This window comes from Pristiophorus japonicus, chromosome 15, assembly GCF_044704955.1.
Source record: "Pristiophorus japonicus isolate sPriJap1 chromosome 15, sPriJap1.hap1, whole genome shotgun sequence".
Lineage (NCBI taxonomy): Eukaryota > Metazoa > Chordata > Chondrichthyes > Pristiophoridae > Pristiophorus > Pristiophorus japonicus.
This window is the reverse complement of record NC_091991.1, coordinates 150,801,150-150,820,970: the sequence shown is the minus strand read 5'-3', so window position 1 is coordinate 150,820,970 and position 19,821 is coordinate 150,801,150. Positions and strand designations below refer to the sequence as shown.

At 44.6% G+C, this 19,821-nt stretch overlaps 1 protein-coding gene and 1 long non-coding RNA gene across 3 annotated transcripts in view; one reads left to right on the top strand and one right to left on the bottom strand.

Annotated features, from left to right (window-relative positions):
• The window catches only part of b9d1 (B9 protein domain 1), a 36,697-nt gene extending 23,431 nt beyond the window's left edge, over window positions 1-13,266 (bottom strand). For both annotated transcript variants that reach the window (XR_011596830.1, XM_070901104.1), the window contains exons 1-4: window positions 13,112-13,266; window positions 12,138-12,206; window positions 861-972; window positions 551-647 (exon numbers count right to left, since the gene is read on the bottom strand). Coding sequence is in view for 1 of the 2 variants with exons in the window: in XM_070901104.1 (XP_070757205.1) it covers window positions 551-647; window positions 861-972; window positions 12,138-12,206; window positions 13,112-13,174 (341 nt within the window). In the remaining variant the exon portion in view is untranslated. The remainder of the gene's footprint in view (window positions 1-550; window positions 648-860; window positions 973-12,137; window positions 12,207-13,111) is intronic.
• A 42-nt stretch (window positions 13,267-13,308) lies between these two features.
• On the top strand, window positions 13,309-15,710 carry LOC139225909 (uncharacterized). The gene is made up of 3 exons (XR_011587175.1): window positions 13,309-13,383; window positions 13,521-13,719; window positions 15,610-15,710. It is a non-coding gene; the product is annotated as an uncharacterized lncRNA (long non-coding RNA).
• The last annotated feature ends 4,111 nt before the right edge of the window (window positions 15,711-19,821 follow it).

The window sequence follows — 19,821 nt, the reverse complement described above, 5'->3', positions numbered from 1 at the left end:
ATTTCTTGCAGCCGATTAGCTCATTTGCAAATTTTTTCTAGCAATTAAAAAAATTGCAAGTAATTTGTAATGAAGAGGAACTCTCCACCAACAAAGGAATACCTTATTTACATAACAGTTCAAGTTTAAAAAAAACAGTTGAATGCATTGGACATAGCAAAGGCTTTGGGTCTTGACAACATCTACCTATTGTGCTGAAGACCTGTGCACCAGAGCTAACTACTCTACTAGCCAAGCTGTTCCAGTATAGCTATGGCACTGGTAGATATTGCTCAGGTATGTCCTATTCACTAAAAACGGGATAAATCTAACCTCGCCTGTCAGCCTCCTCCTAATCATCAGTGAGTGATGGAAAGAGTCATCAATAGTGCCATCAAGCTACACCTACTCATCATTAACCAGCTCATGGATGCCAAGTCGGGTTCTGAAAGAACCACTTCACTCTAGACCTCATTACAGTCTTAAAATTAACTTCAAGATATTGCTTCACTGGGTCTGCAAAGCTTTCAAAATTATTGTAATGCTAACCATACACTTGGGGAAAACATACCTTCCAGGAGTTATAGGAACATGAATACCTCCATAGCCACGGACCACATCATTTCCAAACAGATCCGCTCCATACACACTTATTACTATCTGTGGCCCTTTAGAAAAGAAAGACAACCACAGGTACACAGCCTGTAAAGACTTCAAAATACAACTAATATGTACAAAAAATGTATCACTTATTGAAGACATTCCTATTTCACAAAATGAGGAAGTAACATTTTCATGGTTGTCAATTTAAAGATTTAAAAGTTATGAATTTTTTTGTTTGAAAATAAAGATTTTGCTGCATTAACAAGAGACAAACTTACAGCCAAATGGGTTGGTGCTCTTGAATGTGATCTCCATAGGGAAGTTCCACACAAAGGATTGATTGCAATCCTTACTTTTAGAGGTGATCTGGGATATCCCTTCCTCGAGACCCTAAAAGTAAAAGCATGCAAGAAAAAAAATAAAATAATAGCAACTGCCATTGCAAGAGTGAGGGGGCTAAATTGCCCTGCGCCACGTTTGGGGCACACAATTTGAATTAAGTGAAGATTTAGCGTCCGGCGAGATGGGGTACTAAATCTTGCTGAATTGGGCACTTAGAAAGAGAAAAAGTTGCGGGACAGTATCGGAGACAGGAGTGATTTCCGCGGGGCGTTGCTGGGCGGGGGCGGAGGCGGCGCGCAATGCTCAGCGCTACGCGGACATGCCACATCACGCTGATGAGTCACAACATCCCTCCCCTTTTAAAGGGGAGGGCCGCTGCGAACTCTGCAACCACTTTTGTGGTGCCCATTAGACCACCAGGGAGGATGCGGCTGCACATTGGTAGTCCGGCCGAACCAGCGGCCACCACTGTCCGTCCAACTGCAAAGTCGTCCCAACAAAAAAAATGTTGACTGCAGAGCAAGGCCCTCCCCTTTAAGGGCGGCCGGGGCGCCCCAGCTAAGGCAGCTCCGCGCAGCTGTCATTGGCACTGCCCCACGCCAACTTCACGTCCCACAGGGAAATTTCCCCCGCAGGGCGCAAAGGGATTAGCGTGGGGTGATAAAGGGTCGGCGCACGCGGCGATGACGTCATGTGTGCCCCCACCGGATGAAAAGTATGGGGCATGGCACAAACTCGTTTTTGCCCGCAGAATCTCTGGCCGCCGCACCCAGGCAATAAAAACTAGCGCTCCAAATGGGCCTTTCCCAAAGGGTCAATTTTGCCCCCACAGCTTTTTTCTGCAGATAGTCTCCCATTCCATAGGTTCTATAACTGGCTACCAGGCCTGGTGCCTCCACATGGAAGCACAGCTGAGTTTGGGAACTGGCTGTTGACATGCATTTCATACATCTATTTTAAGTGATGCATTTTATAATAACAGATAAATAGTACTGGAGATTGTCAAATTGCACAGCTGGATAGCTAACCTTCACTTTTAATCTTCTCACAGCACTATGGTTCTCTACTGCCCTCAAATGTGAGATAGCAAGAATGCAACAATGAGAGCATTTTTACAGTAGTTTAAATTTCAAAATTATTTCTAATGAATACAATCTATTTTTAATGATCATCATTAACAGATGTTGCCTATTTAAACTCCAATGTTTCAAAACCTTGATTACAAAGGTGAGGTATATATCCTTTTTACCATATGCATGGTATTCAATTATAAGCAAGATCTCATTTGCCTGGTATGCAATTTAAATTTTCACACTTAATTCATTCCATCATGGAATAGTGAATGAGCTGCATAATCTCTTTCGCTTTCTGAATTAGCCCTGTACAAAGCACTGTAATGTAATAACCAGTATTTTTAGAAATTAATATGGAAATCACACAACTGATTGGATTAAGGGGAAAAGCTTTTAATTGCTCCATCCACATGTTAACCTACAGAAACCTTGTTTCATCATTTACTTCCTCTCGATAATCAAGTTTGACTGTCTTCTTGAAGTTGCAGGTTAGAAATGCCCAATCATTGTCACGGCTCAACTTTGAAGTAAACATTTTTTCAGTTGTATTTTCAAGTTAAAATATCCTCAGAAAGCAGTTAAGCACAGGAATAATTTGCAAAACTCAAGTCCCAACTGGAACAACAGGCAGATTCATTATCCTGTCTGGCTATGGAACCAACTGTTGCATGGGTGACCTTTGGTAATACATGTGAATAATCACTTGGAAATGGTCATAATCATTAGTTGCTTTTTAATTATTCATAGTTGTAACAGATTCTGGGATTAAGCAATACAGGTAAAAGATAATTAAAGGCTTAAATGCTATCAACATATTTTGGAAGGAAAATAAATAATTAATAATTTTAAAGAGGACAAGAGGCTTCAGAGAACAACCTCTGATGGAAATCCATGTATTATGGATTGAACATTTTGAAGAACTTATACACATACACATACATAAGTACTGCTGGTGCTTTATTCGCAGAAAAAAATATGAAAGGTTTACTAATTTTCACGATTTTATCTATGACATTCAGCAATAGGAAACCTGACATTCAACCAGTTCCAAGAGGATTTTTTTTATTGCTCTATTCCTTTGAGAAATAAGATTTGAGTGTAATGTATTTGGACAGATGTGGAAATAATTTAAAGAAATCAAAATATCATAGCACAGAAATACAAAATTATGCTTCTAATTTATTTTTATCATGTGAACTAATATTTAGTCTAAGGAAAAACAATTTCTTAACTGGGCTCTCCTAATAGACAGTCAAGGATAAAGGTCTTGCATGTTATATTATTAAACAATACATTTTTGAGGATGTTTCCAGTAGAGTGGACCAGGGAGAACCAGTTGATGTGGTGTATTTGGACTTTCAGAAGGCTTTCGACAAGGTCCCACACAAAAGATGAATGTGCAAAGTTAAAGCACATGGGATTGGGGGTAGTGTGCTGACGTGGATTGAGAACTGGATGGCAGACAGGAAGCAAAGAGTAGGAGTAAATGGGTACTTTTCAGAATGGCAGGCAGCGCCTAGTGGGGTACCGCAAGGTTCTGTGCTGGGGCCCCAGCTGTTTACATTGTACATTAATGATTTAGACGAGGGGATTAAATGTAGTATCTCCAAATTTGCGGATGACACTAAGTTGGGTGGCAGTGTGAGCTGCGAGGAGGATGTAATGAAGCTGCAGAGTGACTTGGATAGGTTAGGTGAGTGGGCAAATGCACGACAGATGAAGTATAATGTGGATAAATGTGAAGTTATCCACTTTGGTGGTAAAAACAGAGAGACAGACTATTGTCTGAATGGTGACAGATTAGGAAAAGGGGAGGTGCAACAAGACCTGGGTGTCATGGTACATCAGTCATTGAAGGTTGGCATGCAGGTACAGCAGGTGGTTAAGAAAGCAAATGGCATGTTGGCCTTCATAGCGAGGGGATTTGAGTACAGGGGCAGGGAGGTGTTACTACAGTTGTACAGGGCCTTGGTGAGGCCACACCTGGAGTAGTGTACAGTTTTGGTCTCCTAACTTGAGGAAGGACATTCTTGCTATTGAGGGAGTGCAGTGAAGGTTCACCAGACTGATTCCCGGGATGGCGGGACTGACATATCAAGAAAGACTGGATCAACTGGGCTTGTATTCACTGGAGTTCAGAAGAATGAGAGGGGATCTCATAGAAACGTTTAAAATTCTGACGGGTTTAGACAGGTTAGATGCAGGAAGAATGTTCCCAATGTTGGTGAAGTCCAGAACCAGGGGTCACAGTCTAAGGATAAGGGGTAAGCCATTTAGGACCGAGATGAGGAGAAACTTCTTCACCCAGAGAGTGGTGAACCTGTGGAATTCTCTACCACAGAAAGTTGTGGAGGCTAATTCACTAAATATATTCAAAAAGGAGTTAGATGTAGTCCTTACTACTAGGGGATCAAGGGGTATGGCAAGAAAGCAGGAATGGGGTACTGAAGTTGCATGTTCAGCCATGAACTCATTGAATGGCGGTGCAGGCTCGAAGGGCCGAATGGCCTATACCTGCACCTATTTTCTATGTGTCTATTTCAGAAGATCCAAAGTTGGAGCTCTGGTCAGTGAAGAGCTAACTGACCTCAGCTTGTAATGCTGTTGGGATGCTATTGACCTTTGTACCTCTGGAGGGAAAATCATTTCTGATTGCTGTTGAATGACCTTTGCTGACAAGGGCATGCAGTTTGGGTGATGATTGGCGGGGTTAGATATGTTATCCTCCAGGATCCACACTTCCTGCATAGGCTCACACATGGAGAATGGCCACTTGGATGAGGCACTGAAAGTCTGCCCAACTATACCTTGTAGTGCAAACGGACCACAAGAATCCGGAACAGCCAGTTCCTCGTCAAATTTGCCATGAAGTGCAAGCTGGTGATGTTCAGAATGATTACAGGCACACAGCTGAAGGCAGTTTTAGCAGGAGAAATGGATTAAAATCAAAATCTTGCCCTCTGAAAAATCCTTCAAGTAGTAACAGCTTCAGACTGGTAGAACAATTATTCTGACATCACATTAGCATTTTCTGGAGCAATAAAAGCATTTAGTCAAGCAATTTTAGAAAGCACAAATGACTGGAGGAAAAACTAATTTTCAAACAAATTAATCTAAAGCATCGGTCAACAAATGAAGGCACGACCCCATTAATTTGTCACAACTCCTTTATTCAGTGAATGGTTTCAAAGAGTATAAATAAAATCACTTATCTGTGAAATTCAAGTTAATTTACAAGAAGCAAACAGCTCAACCTGAAATTTGTAGATTCAAGATTAATTCAAAGAGTAATTCAGTGACTACTTTTCAAACTGTGAGTCTGACTTGAACTAGCTCTCTCCATTTTAAACAATTTTCTTCAAAAAGTAGTTGTAGATTTTTATTTTCTTCTGCTTTTATCCAAAAGATTGATAGTAAAAAAAACAGTAAGTAATTTATTTATTGCTGCATTGTGATGTAGGCAACAGCAAGAAATGATATGGGCTGAAAGTTGAAAATGACAAGGAAAATCCATTGACTTGTGATACTACGCAATGTATGTCGGCAGACACACGAGAAAATGCACAAAAGTGCTTGTAACTTGTAACCCAACCCCAATTTTTACTTGCGTAACATACAGCTCAAAATGCTCTCTCCACACGCAACCCAAGTTTCGAAAGATAAAAATCTATACTACTACTGTTTCTCATAGATCAAATGGATGTAGCATTATAATTTCACATACCCACCACTGTGCTTTACTGAAATGCTAGTGAGAGCACTGCACAGTGCAGATTTATGACCTTTCCAAATGTTAATTTGTCTGCACTACATCAAGCTACCTCATTAGTCAAATTCCATGACAAGTCTAGTCAGTGTAAATGTCATGAAGGTGTCCCAAACAGCTCAATTATTATGGAACAGCATTTTTTTTAAATTAATTTTAAACTAGAATACATTTTGTATATATGCTGTATAGAAATTGTTGAAAATGTGTTTTGCATAAAGAGAAGCACACTACTTTGCACTCATCTCATTAACAATTTATTAATTTATTCAAATCTAGTAACAAAATTTAGAGAGAAAAAGCCTGAACTACGATTACGGGGAGCTCAATAAAAATTCTCCCAGACAATTTTTTAACTTTTGAAATACATAATAAATATTATTAATTATAAGAGCATAAGAATTAGGAGCAGGAGTAGGCCATTCGGCCCCTCGAGCCTGCTCCACCATTCAATAAAATCAAGGCTGATATTCTATCTCAACACTTTCCTGCACTGTCGCCATATCCCTTGATTCCCTTAATATTCAAAAATCTATCAATCTCCATCTTGAATATCGTCAAAGACTGAGCCTCCACAGCCCTCTGTGGTAGAGAATTCCAAAGATTCACCACCCTTTGAGTGAAGATGTTTCTCCTCATCTCAGTACTAAATGGCCGACCCCTTATTCTGCGACTTTGACTCCTGGTTCTAGACCCCCCAGCCAGGGAAAACATCCTCCCTGCATCTACCCTTTCAAGCCCTGTAAGAATTTTGTATGCTTCAGTGAGATCACCTCTCATTCTTCTAAACTCTGGAAAATGTAGGCCTCGTCTATTCAATGTCTCATTATAGGACAATCCCCCACCCCACCCCATCCCAGGAATCAGTCTGGTGAACCTTTGTTGCACTCCCTCTATGGCAAGTATATCCTTCCTTAGGTTAAGGAAACCAAAACTGTACACAATACTCCACGTGCGGTCTCACCAGGACCCTATATAATTGTAGTAAGACGTCTTTACTCTTATACTCAAATCCTCTTATATTAAAGGCCAACATACCATTTTCTTTCTTAATTGCTTGCTGTATATGCATGTTAACGTTCAGTGATTTGTGTACAAGGATACCCAGATCCCTCGGAACAGCCAAAAAGAAAATTCTAAGTCTTCCACTCCAGTAATATGCAGCTCGTGTGTGACGACATGCATCGCATCATGTCAGTTGTTGCAAGATACCCTGGGAGCACCCATGATGCGTTCATCCTACGCAAGAGCATTGCATCTGCCATGTTTCAGCAGCAGCCAGAAGGGCAGAGCTGGCTACTGGGAGATAAAGCGTATGGCCTCACCACCTGGCTCATGACCCCCCTACGCGTAACCCTGTCCGGGAATACAACATGTCGCACATTGCGACACGCAGCATAATAGAGAGGACCATTGGCATCTTGAAACAATGTTTTCGATGCCTGGACCATTCTGGAGGCTACTTGCTATACTCCGAGATTGTCGGTCAGTTCACTGTTGTGTACTGCATGCTGCATATGACACAGCAGCAGATGGTAGAAGACACACCTGAGGTGACAATGATGAGGAAGATACAGATGACAAGAAGGACGACGGGGACGAGGAAGCCATGCAACTATCTGAACCCAGAGCACGATGGCGGAGGAGGGCGGAACGTGATGCCCCTTTAACGATTGCTCAAGCCTTGCGCCAGCAGCTCATTTGTGAACGCTTTGCTGCCTGAAGGCTCAGCGGCAACTATTCCACATGGACCATGTTTACTGTTTGGACCTGTTCTGTAATGTTGTGTTGTGTTGTGTTAATAATGGAACAAATAATGTAAACGATTCAGTTATAATTTAATATATTTTATTCAAAAGTTTAATATTTGTTTGTACTTAACTTTAATAAACATATTCTTGTATCAAAGTTTAAAGTTTTCACTTAAGATCACTTACAAACTTTAAGATCACTTACTAACTTTTAAACTTGTAAATTTACGTAACTTACAAAAAACTTTTAATTTGAGAACAAATTACAACAGTAACAATAATAACAACAACAACAGCAAAGAAAGGCTGCACCCATCTCTCCTCCACCTTATGCTAAGACCACCTGCCGCAATTGGTCTTGGTGACTCCACCACCCCTGCTCGCAGGAGGTGGTGCAGTGTTTCTCGGGTTGGTACCAAGCTTATTCTTTCTAACATCTCGGGTAATGCGCACCTGTTGATGTGGAGGGCCCGGCTTGGAGCTCTTCAGAGGCTGGTCTGGGGATTGGAGTGGGAGTGGCAGATGGTTCTGTCAATGGTGCGGGGTCTGGGCATCTTCCCTTATTGCAACAGCTAACTCCAAAATTCCCTCCCTCGTGCCCTGACAGTGTCTCAACTACCTGCAACATTCCCTCCCTCATGTTCACTGACAGCACATCAGCTACCTGCAACATGTGCACCAAAAGGTTTCAGCTGACTGAGATATTCCCTCACCCATGTTCCCGGACAGTGTTTCCATTACTCGCAAGTGTTGTTACTTCTCCCGACACCTCATCACCCACCCCACGATGGGTGTCCAGGAGTGATCGCGTTCGGTCAATACTCTTTGCACTCATTGCCATCATGTGAACCACATCTGTTAGATCCTGCACCTCAGGAGAGCGCAGTCAAGCTCTCCTTCTCCTCCTCACCCTGGGTGCGGCTCGAAGCATCCCAGTAGGACCCACAGCCTCACTGCACCCCACCACTGGGACCTGCAGCGTCGGACGGTGGGGCCCTGGGTGTGCCTCGCTGCACCCCACTGGAATCCCCAGCCTCTGACGGTGGGAAACTATGGAATGTCTCACCATCATCATCATAGGCTGTCCCTCGAAATTGAGAAAGACTTGCTTCCACTTTAAAAGTGAGTTGTCAGGTGACTGACTGTACAGTCCAATTCGGGAATTACAGTCTCTGTCACAAGTGGGACAGTCGTTGAAGGAAAGGGTTGTTGAGGAGTCTGGTTTGCCGCATGCTCTTTACGCTGTCTGCGCTTGTTTTCTGCATGCACTCGGCGCCGAGAATCAAGGTGCTCAGCGCCCTCCCGGATGCTCTTCCTCCACTTAGGGCGGTCTTTGGCCAGGGACTCCCAGGTATCAGTGGGGATGTTGCACTTTATCAAGGAGGCTTTGAGGGTGTCCCACCAACACTCAAACCACTAGTCAGGGAAGGGGCTGGCACCTCAATCGCCTCCAAAGTGAGGACTTCACCCATCCCCTCCCCATCACCCCACATGCTCTTGGTCTGGAAGGTGCGATTGGAAGTTGTTCTCTTCTTCAGTCTCGCCCTCGTCTGAATCTTCTTCTGCATCGACAGGGTTGGCTTCAAGTTCTGCAAAATATAACAGAACAGACAAATGGCTAGCAGCAGAGGAGGGGGCAGGGTGGCATGAGTAGGCACATGATGAATGATAGCACATTGCATCAACCGAAGCGTAGCTGACGGAGACATTCCTATGAACCGAAGCATAGCTAGCCCGTGCAGTACTTAACATTTAGCAAAGCCAGACTGTGGAATTTGCAGGACTTACCCTCTCCCTCGAATGTGGGCCCAGCTTGTGCAGTGGTGGTTGCTTTTCTCCAGGTAGGACCCATCAAAGCAGCGACCCTCTCTTCCAAGGGTGTCAGTGGGTGCAGATTTGCTGGGCCTCCTTCTGTTCGAGTTCTTTTTCATTTGCTGTGTGCCACCTTCCTCTGCAAAGATGAAAATATAACTTTTTAAAGAGGGTGTCTTTCTGCTGAGTGAGAGATATACAGATGGTCACATTTACAATTGCAATTCCAATATTACTTACACTAACTACTTGACCAAGGTCCTGCCACTTCTTTTTGCACTGGCCTCCAGACATCGGGGTGGTCACCATTGCACAGTATTCTTCTGCAAGTTGGTTACAGCATTTCTTCATTTCTTTGGGTGGTACTTTTATGTGACCTCTGCTGGTGTCTAGTTCCTGCCATCTGCCCTCAATCACAGTAACTAATACCTCCACTTCATCCTGTAAGAATTCTTGGTCCTGGTGCCGCGTTGCATCTTGTATTGGAGCTCTGATTTGTCCAATGATAACTAAAGTTCTCATACAGCACTCAATGTTCTCACATACACAAATGGCTCTTTAAAAATGGCCGATTGCTGACTGAGAGCTGTACTGTGCATTCGCATCCATAGGAATCACTTCAAAAACGTCCTTTTTTTTGCGCAATCGTGGAAGTGATGTCATCATTTTCTCGGCGCAGACAGTAGGCTCCACCCCCTGAAGCTACTGGACAGGCTGCCTGGCGCCAATTTTGAAAAATACAGCGGGGAAACTTGGCACATTTATTTTTGGAGTAGTTCTGGCCTAGAAAAACGGGCGTAACTCTGGCACTATGCCAAAAATGAGCCCAGTGATTGTGAATAGCTGGGGCCCAAGCACCGATCCTTGCAACACCTCACTAGTTACAGCCTGCCAACCCGAAAATGACTCGTTTATTCCTACGTTTTCTGTCCGTTAACCAATCCTCAATCAATGCCAGTATATTACCCCCAATCCCATAAGCCCTAATTTGTTTTAATAACCTCTTGTGTGGCACCTTATTGAATACCTTCTGAAAATGCAAATACACCACATCCACTGCTTGTCCCTTATCTATTCTGCTAGTTACAACCTCAAAAAACTCCTTAACGGATTTATCAAACATGAGTTCCCTTTCATAAATCTGTGTTGACTCTGCTGGATCCTATTATGATTTTCTAAGTGCCCTGTCACCACATCCTTAATAATAGATTCTAGCATTTTCCCTGCAACTGATGTCAGGATAACTGGTCTGTAGTTCCCCGTTTTCTCTCTCCCTCTTTTCTTAAATAGAGGGATTACATTAGCTACCATCCATCAGTGGGAACTGTTCTAGAATCTATGGAATTTTTGAAGATGTCAACCAATGCATCCACTATCTCTATTGCCATCTCTTTCAAAACCCTAAGATGTAGGCTATCAGGTCGAGGAGATTTATCGGCTTTCAGTTCCATTAATTTCTCCAGTATTATTTTTTTTGCTAATACTAATTTCTTTCAGTTCCTCTTTCTCGCTAGACCCTTGGTTCTCTAGTATTTCCAGGAAGTTTTTTGTATCTTCTGTGAAGACAGACACACAGTATTTGTTTAATTTGTCTGCCATTTCCTTATTCCCCATTATAATTTCTCCTGTCCCAGCCTGTAAGGGACCCACATTTACTTTCGCTAATCTTTTTCTTTTTACAAACCTATAGAAGCTTTTACCATTTGTTTTTATGTCTCTCGCTAGTTTACTCTCATATTCTATTTTCCCTTTCTTTATCAATTTCTTGGTCCTCCTTTGCTGAATTCTAAAATCCTCTCAGGCCTCAGGCTTACTGCTCTTTTTGGCAACATTATAAGCCTCTTCCTTTGATCTAATACTATCTTTAACTTTTCTTGTTTGCCAGGGTTGGACCACTTTTCCTGTGGGGTTTTTATGCCTTAAAAGGAATGTATGTTTGTTGTAAATTATGTATTAATTCTTTCAATGCTAGCCATTGCTTGTCTACCGTCATACTTTTTAATGTCGTTTCCCAATCTACCTTAGCCAACTCGCCCCTCACATCTACGTAGTTTGCTTTGTTTAGATTTAAAACCCTTTTTCAGATTTAACTAAATCACTTTCAAACTGAATATAACATTTAATCATAGTATGGTTACTCTTCCCTAAAGGCCCCTTGAAGTCCGGGTATCAGTCTGGTAAATCTACGCTACACTCCCTCCAAGGCCAATACATTCTTCCTAAGGTGCGGTGTCCAGAACTGCTCACAGTACTCCAGCTGTGGTCTAACCAGGGTTTTTTTTTTTACAGCTGCAGCATAACTTCTACCCCATTGTACTCTGGATACAAAGGCTAGCATTCCATTACCCTTTTCAATTATTTTCTGTACCTGTTCATAATATTTTAATGATCTACGTACCTGAACATCCCTCTCCCCCCCAAAGCCTCTTTGGACATCCTTTGTTTTGATCTTTTCACCATTTATAAAATATCCTATTCTATCCTTTTTTGGTCCAAAGTGGATGACCTCACATTTGCTCACATTAATCATTAAAAAGTGCATTAGATTGCAATGACAGAAAACTGTACATTTATGTCACCATGAAATTACCTTTCATTTGGATTTATGATTTTAATTAGCTACTGTAATGCAAGAAGAATGCTACAACGCAACTCCAATTCCACAATGACTGTATCCAACGGACTAGAATACAAATTGCGTCACACTGGACAAACACAAAAATTAGATAATTAGATAGCAACATTTATTTATTATTATGGGAGGAATATTTGTAATTGCGCTAATCTGAACAAATTAAGTTTAATACTCACTGTTGTTGGAGCCCAGTCATGTCCATATACATAGGAGTATTTGCAATACAGCTCATCAAACTCAGGAAACTAGAAAAAGAAAATGCATGCAAATTTACAATTTAAAAAAATTAGCACTGAAAAAGTTTCCGATTGTAAATAATATGTCACGGTTTGATACTTAACATTGATGCAAACTTAATATTCATTAAAATGCAGCACTTTTGAAGTGTTGTAATGTAGGGAAATTAGTTGACTGTTGGACAACTGATAAGTACGGGGTTGAGTCCTCATTAAGTGCACTGTAGTGGCATGAAGAGAAATACAATTCACCATAAAATTTGAGTGCATTTCCACCACCCTCCCAACTACAGCACACATATGCCTTTGAATATACAATACAGAAAGTTCAGAGCGTGAGTTGGAGAGACACGGCAGCCAATTTGCAAACAGCAAGGTCCCACAAACAGCAATGAGATAAATAACCAGATTATCTGTTCTTGATGGTGTTGATGTACTTGAAATGCAACAGTAAGAAGCTATTGAGAAGACAATAAAAATAACTGTAATGGAATGATAAACCATTGCTTGACTGATCACACGTACAGTACAACTCCAAATGGTCCAAACTTTTAATGATTCTGCTTCTCCCTTACTCAAGGGGTAAAGTTTAGATCTTGAACGCTGTGCTGCATTTATTATGTCGAATTACATTTACTCTTCACGAAGTAACAATGGTCTTTGAAGTATCTAATTAATAATGGACACTCAGTGCAATTAGCAACAAAGAGTGGCAAGTACTGTAAATTGGTTGCCTTGGTGATTGTCACCGCCAGGCCTGGGACCGCAGGGCATTCCGGGAGTTGTAGTTCCGCGAGTTCCGTTTACTGCCCACTTCCGGCGCGAGTTTCAGAAAAAAGAACTACAGCTCCCAGAGGCGAGCATGCGACAAAACCCCGACAAATGCTGCTGTTTTATTTTAAAGTATTACTTACATCTGCGCTCTCAATCTGCCCGTTGACCATTAGAAGAAAAACAGACGGTTTAGCGGCCATCATGTTTCTGAATCTTCAGCATTTCATGTGCAGCCCACCAACACCCTGCCCCCAGCCTCACCGTCTCCGGGTGAACGCCTGCCTCCGCCACTGCGCCTGTGCGACGCGTGATTGACAGCAGTGACGCTCCGGCCACATCAACAGTGAACTTTCAGCAGCTGCACTCAAAGAAATGGCTCGTTTCCCTATTCATTCTTCTCTTCAATTATTATGTACTTTATCACTGCTTAATTAAAAAAAATTTCAAAAATATTTTATAAAATCGTGGTGCCATAAAATTAGGGTTTGTTATTATTCAAAATTTATGACACTAGTTTAATTCTTCAATTGATAACTTTGTGCTATGCAGGAGATCCAGCTACTAGCCGGCAACCACAACATGCGTGGATTCTTCAGTGCAGTCAAGACCACCTACGGCCCAAGGCCCTACCCCACTGCTGGCCAAGAACGGAGAGGTACTCATCAAGAACATCAAGGATAGAGAGGCCGTCAGTGCTCACTGGAAGGAGCACTTCGAAGATCTCCTCAACCGAGACTCTGCCTTCGAGGTGAGTGTCCTCAATTCCATCCCACAGCATGCTACCTGCCACCAACTCAGCACAACCCCAGCCCGGCATTGTTTTGTATGTAAACTTGAATATACCCTGTACAGCCACCAGAGGGCTCATCCCCTGGAGTCCCAAGGGATCCCACAATCCCTTGGGAGCACAGGTACTTAAGGAGGCCTCACAGGCTGGAGAAGGACTCTGGAGACCTGCAATAAAAGACTTAAGGTCACAATTTACTTTGAGTTTACAGTATCCAGTCAGACTCTTTATTCATATATAACAACCGACGACAAGATACAGATGACGAACCCACCGATGCAGAGAACAGTGGGCATCCTGGAGAAATTCTCGGAGGGAGATGATTGGGAAACCTTTGTGGAGCGACTCGACCAATACTTCGTGACCAACGAGCTGGAAGGAGAAGCGAACGCTGCCAAACAAAGGGCGATTCTCCTCACCATCTGCGGGGCACCAATGTATGGCCTCATGAAAAATCTGCTTGATCCAGCGAAACCCACAGAGAAATTGTACGATGATTTGTGCACACTGGTCCGGGAGCATCTGAACCCGAAGGAAAGCATTCTGATGGCGAGGTACCAGTTCTACACCTACAAAAGGTATGAAGGCCAGGAAGTGGTGAGTTATGTCGCCGAGCTACGACACCTTGCAGGGCATTGCGAATTTGAAGGACATTTGGAGCACATACTCAGGAGACTTTTTCGTACTTGGCATTGGCCATGAAGTGATACTTCGCAAACTTTTGACTGTAGAGACCCCAACCTTGAGTAAGGCCATAGCGAAAGCCCAGGCTTTCATTGCCACCAATGACAATACTAAGCAAATCTCTCAGCACGTGAGTGCTGCTACAAATACTGTGAACAAAGTGATGTTGTTTTCAAATCGCAACGTACAAGGCAGGCCCCACATGCCTGCAGCTGCACGTCCGCAGATGTCTGAGTCCACCATCAAGGGTGATGAATGCAAGACCATTAACACCTTGTTGACGCTGCGGGGGTGATCATCGTTTCCATTCATGCCGATTCAAAGGGTACGTTTGCAAGGGCTGTGGCACAATGGGATACCTTCAACGTATGTGCAGGTGAGCTGCAAACCCCGTTAATCCTGCAAACCACCATGTTGCAGAGGAGGACAGATCCATGGCGGATCACGACGAACCAGAGCCTCAGACCGAGGAGGCAGAGGTAATATGGGGTACACACTTACCACAAAGTGTCTCCCGATAATGCTGAAGGTTTAATTAAATGGACTCCCGGTGTCAATGGAGCTGGACACGGGCGCGAGCCAGTCCATCATGAGCAAAAAGACTTTTGAAAAATTGTGGTTCAGCAAGGCCTCAATGCCAGTCTTGACTCCCACTCGCATGAAACTGAGAACTTACACAAAGGAACTGATTCCCATAATCAGCAGTGCTACTGTAAAGGTCTCCTACGATGGAGCGGTGCACAAGCTACCACTCCTGGGTGGTACCGGGCTCTGGTCCCACGCTGCTCGGCAAGAACTGGCTGGGAAAGATACGCTGGAACTGGGACAACGTCCGAGCGCTCTCGCCCGCTGACGACATTTCATGTGCCCAGGTCTTAAAACAAATTCTCTTCGCTGTTCGAACCAGGCATTGGGAAGTTCCAAAGAGCAAAAGTGCAGATCCACCTAATTCCGGGGGCACGACCCATCCATCACAAGGTGAGAGCAGTACCGTACATGATGAGAGAAAGGGTAGAGATCGAGCTGGACTGGCTGCAACGAGAGGGCATCATTTCGCCGATCGAATTCAACGAGTGAGCCAGACCGATTGTTCCCGTCCTCAAGGGAGACGGCATCGTCAGAATCTGTGGTGATTACAAAGTAACTATCAATCATTTCTCCCTGCAGGATCAATACCCACTACCAAAGGCTGACGACCTTTTTGCTACGCTGGCGGGAGGAAAGAAGTTCACCAAGCTGGATTGACCTCGGCCTACATGACGCAGGAGCTGGAGGAATCATCGAAGGGCCTCACCTGCATCAACACGCACAAAGGTCTCTTCATTTATAACAGATGCCCATTTGGAATTCGATCAGCCGCGGCGATATTCCAGAGAAACATGGAAAGCTTACTGAAGTCAGTTCCGCGCACGGTGGTCTTCCAGGACGACATCTTGATTATAGGTCAGGACACAGTCGAGCATCTGCAGAACCCGGAGGTGGTTCTTAGTCGACTCAACTGCGTGGGGCTCAGGTTGAAACGCTTGAAGTGCGTTTTCCAGGCCCCTGAAGTGGAGTTCCTGGGGAGAAGAATCGCGGCGGACGACATCAGGCCCACCAATTCGAAGACGGAGGCAATCGGGAATGCACCGAGTCACAGAACGTGACGGAGCTGCGGTCATTTCTAGGACTCCTGAACTACTTTGGTAACTTCTTACCGGGTCTCAGCACACTGTTAGAACCACTGCACGCCTTACTGTGTAAAGGAGACAAATGGGTATGGGTCAAAAGCCAAGAAAATGCCTTTGTCAAAGCTAGAAAATTGTTATGCTCAAACAAATTGCTTGTGTTGTATGATCCATGTAAACATTTGGTACTAGCATGTGATGCGTCGTCGTATGGCGTCATTGCAACAAGCTAATGAATCTGGGAAATTGTAACCGGTTGCCTAGGAGTCTGTCTAAGGCTGAGAGAGCCTCCAGCATGATTGAAAAAGAAGCATTAGCGTGTGTCTATGGGTTAAAAAAAATGCATTAGTATCTGTTTGGGCTAAAATTTGAATTAGAAACGGACCATAAGCCACTAATAACCCTGTTTTCCGAGAATAAGGGAATAAATACTAATGCATCGGCCCGCATCCAGAGATGGGCGCTCACGTTGTCCGCATACAACTACGCCATCCGCCACAGGCCAGGCACAGAAAACTGTGCCAGTGCTCTCAGTAGGCTGCCATTGCCCACCACGGGGGTGGAAATGGTGCAGCCCGCAGATTTAGTCATGGTTATGGAAGCATTCGAGAGTGAGCAATCACCCGTCACAGCCCGACAGATTAGAACCTGAACAAGACAGGACCCCTTACTGTCCCTAGTAAAAAATTGTGTACTTCACGGGAGCTGGTCCAGTGTCCCAGTGAAATGCAGGACGAGATAAAGCCGTACCAGCGGCGCAATGATGAAATGTCCATACAGGCAGACTGCTTTCTGTGGGGCAATCGGGTAGTGGTCCCCAAGAAGGGCAGAGACACCTTCATCAATGACCTTCACCGTTCCCACCCAGGCATCTTAATGATGAAAGCAATAGCCAGATCCCACGTGTGGTGGCCCGGTATTGATGCGGACTTAGAATCCTGCGTGCACAGATGTAACACATGCTCGCAGTTAAGCAATGCACCCAGGGAGGCGCCACTAAGTTTATGGTCTTGGCCCTCCAAATCGTGATCCAGGGTCCATGTCGACTGTGCAGGCCCGTTTTTGGGTAAAATGTTTCTTGTGATTGTAGATGCGTACTCCAGATGGATTGAATGCGAGATAATGTCGGCAAGCACGTCCGCTGCCACCACTGAAAGCCTGCGGGCCACGTTTGCCACGCACGAACTACCTGATGTCCTTGTGAGCGACAATGGGCCATGTTTTACCAGTGCCGAGTTCAAAGAGTTCATGACCCGTAACGGGATCAAACATGTTACATCTGCCCCGTTCAAACCAGCATCCAATGGTCAGGCAGAGAGAGCAGTGCAAACTATCAAGCAGGGCTTGAAGAGGGTAACTGAAGGCTCACTGCAGACTCACCTTGCTTAGCTACCGCACGTGACCCCACTCGCTCACTGGGATTCCACCTGCTGAACTGCTCAGGAAAAGGGCACTTAAGACAAGGTTCTCGTTAGTTCACCTTGATCTACATGAACAGGTAGAGAGCAGGCTGCTTCAACAAAGTACATATCATGATAGCGCAAATGTGTCATGCAAAATTGAAATCAATGATCCTGTATTTGTATTGAATTATGGACAAGGTCCCAAGTGGCTTCCCAGCACTATTGTGGCCAAGTTTCGGGTCAAACTTTCAAATGAATTTATTCACCGGAAACACTTGGACCAAATGAAATTCAGATTCATGGACTATCCTGAGCAACCAACTTTGGACCCTACCTTCTTTGACCCCCCAACATATACACCAGTGGCAACCGACACCGCAGTTGGCCACAAAGCAGAATCCATCACCCACAGCAGCCCAGCAGGACTTACCACACCAGGCAGCCCAGCAAGGCCAGCTGCACAGCAGCCCAATGAGGGCCCAACAAATGATTCACCAAAACCAGCATTTGCACCGAGATTATCAACCAGGGAAAGAAAGGCCCCAGATCGACTCGCCTTGTAAATAGTTACACTGTGACTTTGGGGTCAGGTGGGGGGTGTTGTTATTTATATATACCTTGTACAGCCACCAGAGGGCTCATCCCCTGGAGTACCAAGGGAATACCACAATCCCTTGGGAGCACAGCTACTTAAGGAGGCCTCACAGGCTGGAGAAGGACTGTGGAGACCTGCAATAAAAGAGTACGGTCACACTTTACTTTCAGACAGATTCTTTATTCATATATCACAGGCATGAAGTAGAAAAGGCCATCAGTCAATTGAAAAATAATAAGACCTCAGGAGCAGATAGAATCCCCGCTAAAGCATGGCGGAGAAGCACTTTTGGCGCAAATACACAATCTCATTTCTTTCATCTGGAAGGAGGAGAGCATGCCAGGGGATCTCAGAGACGCGGTAATCGTGATCATCTTCAAGAAAGGCGACAAGTCCGATTGCGGTAACTACAGAGGAATTTCCCTGCTGTCTGCCATAGGGAAAGTCATCGCAAGAATCCTCCTCAATTGACTTCTTTCTGTGGCTGAAGAACTCCGCCCACTAAGGGGCACAATGGACATGATCTTCACTGCGCGGCAAATCCAAAAGAAATGCAGGGAACAGCACCAACCCCTGTACGTGGCCTCCTTCAACCTCACAAAGGCCTTCGACACTGTCGACCATGAGGGATTATGGTGCATCCTCTTCAAGTTTGGCCGCCCCCCAAAATTTGCCACCATTCTTTGCCTGCTTCACGACGACATGCAAACCATGATCCTAACCAACGGATCCACCACAAACCCAATTCACGTTCGGACCGGGATCAAGCAAGGCTGTGTCATTGCACCAACACTCTTCTCGATATTCCTTGCTGCAATGCTCCATCTCACCCTCAATACGGTCCCCGCTGGAGTGGAGTTAATCAACAAAACAAACAGGAAACTGTTCAATCTCGGCCAGATCCAAGGTCGTCGCATCCACGGTCACTGAATTACAGTATGCAGACGACACCTGCGTCTGCGCACACTCGGAGGCCGAACTCCAAGCCATCGTCAACACCTTCACCGAAGCGTACGAGAGCATGGGCCTTACACTAAACATCCATAAGATAAAGGTCCTCTACCAACCTGCCCCCGCCACGCAGCACTGCTCCCCGATTATCAAAATCCACGACGGGGCCTTGGACAACGTGGACCATTTTCCATACCTTGGGAGCCTATTGTCAACAAGGGCAGACATCGATGACTAAGTCCAACACTGCCTTCAGTGTGCCAGTGCAACCTGAAGAAGAGTGTTTGAAGACCAGACCTTAAACCCGGCACCAAGCTCATGGTCTACAGAGCAGAATTGATACCCGACCTATATGCCTTTGAGACATGGACTAGGTGCAGCAGGCAACACAAAAGCACTGGAGAAGTACCACCAACGCTGCCTCCGCAAAATCCTGCAAATCCATTGGCAGGATAGATGCACCAACATTAGTGTTCTCGCTTAAGCCATCATCCCCAGCATCGAAGCACTGACCATGCTCGCTCAACTCCGTGGACAGGCCATGTCGTCCGCATGCCTGATATGAGACACCCAAAACAAGCGCTCTACTCGGGGCTTCGACATGGCAAGCGAACCCCAGGTGGGCAGAGGAAACGCTTCAAGGACACCCTCAAAGCCTCCTTGAAAAAGTGCAACATCCCCACCGCCACCTGGGAATCCCTGGCCCAAGACCGCACAAAGTGGAGGAAAAGCCTTCAGGATGGCGCCAAATACCTCTAGTCTC